General features: G+C 53.0%; 1 protein-coding gene across 6 annotated transcripts in view; it reads left to right on the top strand.

Moving 5' to 3' along the window:
* Window positions 1–2,168: 2,168 nt before the first annotated feature.
* The window catches only part of ENTREP2 (endosomal transmembrane epsin interactor 2), a 461,731-nt gene continuing 457,899 nt past the window's right edge, over window positions 2,169–6,000 (top strand). For 2 of the 6 annotated variants that reach the window (XM_055363975.2, XM_055363973.2), the window contains exon 1: window positions 2,197–2,652. In XM_055363975.2, coding sequence (XP_055219950.1) covers window positions 2,434–2,652 — 219 coding nt within the window. In that variant the 5' untranslated portion in view covers window positions 2,197–2,433. Of the gene's footprint in view, window positions 2,653–6,000 lie in introns of all 6 variants that reach the window. The other 4 variants (XM_055363972.2, XM_055363978.2, XM_055363979.2 and 1 more) reach the window with 3 other exon arrangements.

The raw sequence follows: 6,000 nt of genomic DNA, 5'->3' as shown, positions 1-6,000 counted from the left end.
TCTTAAATAAATAAATAAAACAAATCAATTCACATATATTTTGGAAGCATCTCTCATTCATAAATGGGAGATCACTGGAGGTCACCAACTGGCTCCCCCTTCTATTTAATTCATCACTGACATCTCCCAAACACACCCAATTCTCGACATCTCCACTAACCCCACTTTAATCCAAAACACTATCACGTCTTGCCAGCTGACAGTAACAGCCTCTGAACACTCTTTCACTTGGGCACCCCTCAACCCATTTTTGGCATTGTGGTCAGAAAACTCTTTTCAAATCTCCTTATCATCTGATTCCTTTTTTTTTGGTGGGGGTGGGGTGGGGGGGCACTGTGTAGTCTCCATAACACTGAACCCAGTGTGCCGCCAGTCTTCCCACTAGACCGAAAGTTCTCTGAGTACAGGGGGCTTGCAACTCATTCTTCGATCTTCAGTGCCTGGCACATAGTGGGTGTATACTATTTTTTGAATAGTATACAATGTCAATAAACTGTAATTCACTAATTTGTTAGGCTATTGTCTGTTTCTCTCTGAATCCCTTAAAGGCAGGGATTTTTGTCTGTTTTTGTTCACTGATGTACCCTAAGAACGTAAAAAAAAAAGCCTTATGATTAGAGAGCTCTTTATGAACTTTTGTTGGAGGAATGAATGAACGGATGAATGAATGAATGAATGAATGGGGGAGATGATCAAATGCGAACCTAACTTCCTGCCAGTCCAGGGTCATGCCTTGTATTGTTTCAAGCTCTTAAAAAGTGCTGCACTGCGAACTTCTAGGCAGAAAATGTCTCCAGGAAATTGGAATTTGTACTGGAGTGCTTTAAACAATGCCGGTCAGAGGCTTAGTCCTGTTAAAGATAAGAACTAGGGGAGAAGGCAGCGTTTGGCCACGGGCCAGCATTTTGAGATCAGCCACTCTATCTGTGGAATTCCCTACCCCCTGTTCATCCCTTGGCCATCTCGTTAAACTGGAAAATAAATCCCATCCCTGCTAAGGTGTTGGCTGATAAAGGCTTGAGCTATAGCCCCTTCAAGGGGAATTTGCATTTTAATAGAGGATCGTCAAGCCCCAAAGGAATCAATATCTCTAACGGTGAAATTTCAAGCACCAGCAACCGAGATATTTTGGGACTACACTCTCTAGCGTTTCTCATCCAACAGTAAGGTCTGCTAGAAAGACACGGAAGAATGGTCTCAGGAAATGACCGGCCGTTTCCCTTTATTACTCTGAACTTTGCCTTTTCACGTCTGGTCCCTTCAGACTCCCTAACGCTGGTGATCTCTTAATCTGTCAATGCAGCCCTTTTCAACACAAGCAGAGTCTTAAAGTTGGCTCATCAACAGGGCCACAAAGGAATTATGGCAATCAAAACTTGCAGGATTTCCCGGTATTCCAAGGGAGCCAGTACTTAGATATTTTAAACTCTGTGTTGGCAAGAGGGAGTGGAGATGGTTTAATCGGTTATTAATGATATTGCGCATTTAAATTCGTTTTGTGCAATTTTTTTTTTTAAGCCCAAACTTTTAACTTGTATCAAAAGCATGCAAACCAAAGGTGGGTAAGGGACATCGTGTGTGTCCTGGCAATGTTCTCGGAATGTCCTCCAGAGCTGAGTTCTCTCAGCGGATGGCTTGGGAGATTCTCGAACTGCAGAAAAGCAGCATCTTGGATCTTGGATTTTTGCATTCAAGAGGCTCCTGTTCGCCACACCTGCGGCCCAGCGCTCGGAATTTCCCTCCTGTCTGCTCCCAGCCCGTCTCCCCGTCCTCAGCGCCCCGCGCGCCCATCCCGAGCCGTCCCCAGGCTCTGAGGGCTCGGCTGGCCCGCTGCCGCTATCGGGCCCCTCCGCGCAGCCGACCCAGGGCTCCGCCGCGGAGGCTGATGCCCTTGCCCTTGATGCGCTGCCGCCCCCGCTCTCCTTCAGCAGACCTGCAGCCGCCAGGGCGCGAGGCGTGAGCGCCGAGGCTGGGCCGCCAGGACCGCACCTGCGCCTTCCCCGCCCCTCTCCCGGCTCCCGGCTCCCGCTCCCGCCCCAGCTGGGGCCCAGCGCACGGCGGCGGGGCTCGCGCCCGGGGACGGTAGCGGCTCGCGCCCGGTACGGCAGCAGCAGCGGCGGCGGCTCGCGCCCGCGCTCGGGCCGGGGAGCGCGCGGGGCGGGCGGGGGAGGGCGCAGCGCGGCGCGGCCGGCGGGCGGGCGGCGCGGCGGCGGCGGCATGGGCGCGGGCACCGGCGGGGGCTGCGGGCGCCAGGCTCCCCCGGCCCGGCCCGCTCCCGGCGCGCGGCCGCCGCAGCCGCCGCAGCCCCGGCAGCCGGCTGGGAGGCCGTCCCTGCACCCGGCGCAACTTGCCTCGGACCCTCTGTGAGGAGAGGCGGCGGCGGCGCGCGCCGGGCCGGGCGGGAGCGGTCGAGGCGTGCGGGCGCCTGGCGCGATGCCTCCGGCCGGCGGCCCCCGAGCGCCGCGTCCCGCCGCGCTGCCCCGCAGCCTGTCCCGCCTGCGCGAGTGCCCGGGCCGCTCCCGCATCGTGCTGGCGCTCGGGGCCACGCAGATGGCGCTCGGATGCCTCATCGTGGCAGTCAGCTTCGCCGCGCTGGCGCTCACCACCTCGGCCCGCGTCCGCCACTCCTGCCCCTTCTGGGCAGGCTTCTCGGTGAGTGTCCGCGACCAGGCGGGGACGGGCCCCGGGGACTGCGCGGGCCGGGGGCGCTAGGCGCTGCGGCCGCCGGGACGCCACCGCGGGCGGCAAGTTCCGGGGGCCAACGCCGGGGCCGAGTAGCTGCAGCGCGGGGCGCAGTTCGAAACTCCGAGCAGAATAACTCCAGGGCCCGGCTCGCCGCTCTCGGAGCATCGCGTTCCCGCTCCTATTGCGCTGATTCCCGGAGTTACTTTTCTTGGAGGAAACAGCAGCCAGGCGCCCCGCCGTCCTCCGAGCCCGCAGCGGCCGGAGGGAGCGCCGGGGACCGCGCGCGCCCGGGACACCACCTCGCCATCCGAGCGGCCGCGGCCGAGGCGAGGAGGTGGGATCCGAACCCGGAGCGGAGCAGCGTGTGGGCGCGCCTCTCGCCTTCGCGGCGGCCCTGGCCGGGGGGTGGGGGGTGGAGGGTGGGTGGGGGTGGGGTGGGGGGGGCGGGGGAGGGGCGCCTCCCGTCGGGTTTTGGGTCAGCACGGATACCGGGGATTGGCGGGGCGGCCCCTGTGGCCGCTCGCTGACTTGGCTTCGGGGACTTCTGGTTTCCCGCGTCAGCCCAGAACGGCGTGGTTTGTGGGCGACGGGACTGGGCAGGCGACCCGCATCCGGCGTCCTGGGGCAGGGGGCAGGCAAGGGGGGGGGCGGCGTGCTTTCTGAGCTCCAGACCTTAAGGATGACCGATTTTCAGACTCTTGACCACCAAATCAGAGAAGCCAGTGGTGAGCAAATCTCCATAGAAGAAAGACGTCTGTTTTAAAGTGACTGTCCCCAAGAGTTAATTTTTGGCGTTTTGTAGCATTTTGATGAAAGTTGGTTTTTTTCCTATATTAACAAAGAATGGACGTTATGGGAATGGGAGAAATGTATATGCAGAGCAGATATTTATGAAGAGAGGCACTTGTTCTGAGAACTCTTGACATCTGTAACTGCATTTGGTGGATCGTGCTGAAATACATCGCATAGGCTTGTACACTCAGTATGTTTTACTTCCGTCAACAGAAATCCAAACCAATCCTTTAAAACTAATGTTTGCTATTTGTTCTTGAGTTTTAAAATTTGAAAAATTCGTCCAGCTTTGCTTATTTGTTTGTTTATTTCATAATGGTCTTTGTTTTTTAAGTTCATTGCATGCCTTTTACCGTAAGATCTGAGCAAAATTGCCTCTGGAACACCTCGATCGATACAGGTGTGGTTGTTCATCCTAATGGGAGTATTAATTTTCAAAGCGTATTTTAGATCAAGGGTGAGCCTTGGAGAGCTGAATAGGAACAACAGACTGTGTGGTCATAGCTGGGATTATTCAAAGAAAAGAGAGGAGGTTGGAGGCAAGCACACGGGAGCCATGATTTAAATGCCCCTCTCTATATAGTTTTCACACATCTATTGCTCAGTTTTTACCATTATTTAATATGCATTGTTTTCATGTCTGTCTAGCGGGCACTGAGGTTTAAGTCTGCTGGAACCAGCCTACAGGTGGCAGACTGGTGAATTAGCTCCACTTCCTGGCTCCTCCCTGAGCCCGCCCTTCCTGGTTTAGCCTTGGGTTCCCAAGGGTGTGGAGAGAGAACTGCCTTTTAATAATAAACCTAAAAGGGAAAACATTAATTGGACACAGTAGAAAAGCTTATTTATGTGAAAAATGCACATCATCCCCTATATTTTAGTTTAAAGAGTTAAATAAATGTGTAAAACAGTTAATTCAGTTTGCTTTTGCAGTGTTATTCTCTTCAACAGCTCTAACCTATTCTTTTTTTTTTTTTTTTGCCTTAAGAGGCAGGATCTCGCTCTTTTGCCCAGGCTGGAGTGCAGTGACACTATCAGAGCTCACGGCAGCCTGGAACTCCTGGGCTGAAGCGATCCTCCTGCCTCTGCCTTGCAAGTAGCTAGGACTACAGGTGTGTACCACCATGCCTGGCTAATACTAAAAACATTTTTTTTTAAGAGATGGGGTCTCATTATGTTGCCCAGGCTGGATTCAAACTCAAACTCCTTATCTCAAGGGATACTCCTGCCTCAGCCTCCCAAAGCACTGAGATTACAAGCTTGAGCCACTGTGCCCGAGCTATAACCTGTTAGTTCTAACTTCCTATGATTCTGAGTAATTCCACACAGTTCTCCTATGTATGGACATTACTCTAGGGTCTGGGGATCAACAACGAACACAGCACACTCTGCTTACATTTTGGAGATTATAAGATGACTTCTGTCCTGGGTCCTCCATCTCCCACCCTCCTGTCTGTTTTTTCATGGGCTTATTTTCTGTCTTCAAACTTACTTTGCTGCAAGCACCTTGAAAGTTCTTTCAGTACGGTACAGTGTATACCATTTTTCACCTGTTGTCTACAACACTTTGCAGAAATGATGATTGGTTCCTGCTGTGTTGAGACAGGTTTGCATGTTAACATGGTTGTGAGTGGGGAACACTGACCCATTGCCATATATATGCCTGCCCTCTGAGATTGGTGCAACTGCCTTGCCAAGGTTGTTCGTCATTTAGGAATGGCAGCTGGGATGGCTGGGCTGGCTTCATACAGAAATCCACACTGTGGGGCTTAGGGCTGCCCTCTGGTTTCTCTAAATCTTCTAAAATGAGACCTATGTGCTCTTTAGCAACATGTGGCTTTCTAGGCCCTCTCTGTGGTTTGCACATGGTGAAAACCCATTGTAGAAACAACTCTCCTGGATTTAAGAAACAAAATTATTAGCTAAGACAGACAGCCCATGCTTAGTGAGCACTTACTTATTGTATGTGTAATAGCCTGTTACTCTGGTGGCCTCTGCCTGCTGGTGCTCAGGGTTTTGTGTGGTTCCCTCTCCCTGAGTTTGGACTGGGCCTCTGATTTGCCTTAGCCAGTGGAACACAGCAGAACTGAGCCTGACTCTGTTCCAAGCCAAAGCCTCAAGAAATCTTGGTGCTTCTGCTGAGTAAACTAAGGGGAAGAGGGATGAGTGACTTACCCAAGGTCACTCAGCTATGAAGTAGCTTTGAACTTAGTTGCTCTGACTTTGTAGAGGCCAAACTCCTGCTAACGATTAGGCAGAAGGGGATGAAATAAAGCGTGCGGGTAAAGGGGTCCACTTTAGCAAGGAGGCTCTCTCTTTCTTAGGAAAAGCATAAAACATGCCTGGAAAGGTGAAGATACAAGAGAAATTTAAGGAGCCGTTCCACTGGGCCAAGTTGAAGAAGTTTAAGGTTGAAAGGGGAGGACTCGGCAAGGTTGGAGACAGGGGTGGGTGTGAGGCCTGGCCGGAGGTCTGTGACGAATACAGAGCTGTGCAGTTTCCATTGTTTGAGGACCCCCTGCAGGT

Source organism: Gorilla gorilla, chromosome 16 (assembly GCF_029281585.2).
Source record: "Gorilla gorilla gorilla isolate KB3781 chromosome 16, NHGRI_mGorGor1-v2.1_pri, whole genome shotgun sequence".
NCBI lineage: Eukaryota > Metazoa > Chordata > Mammalia > Primates > Hominidae > Gorilla > Gorilla gorilla.
This window is presented reverse-complemented; position numbering and strand designations above follow the sequence as displayed.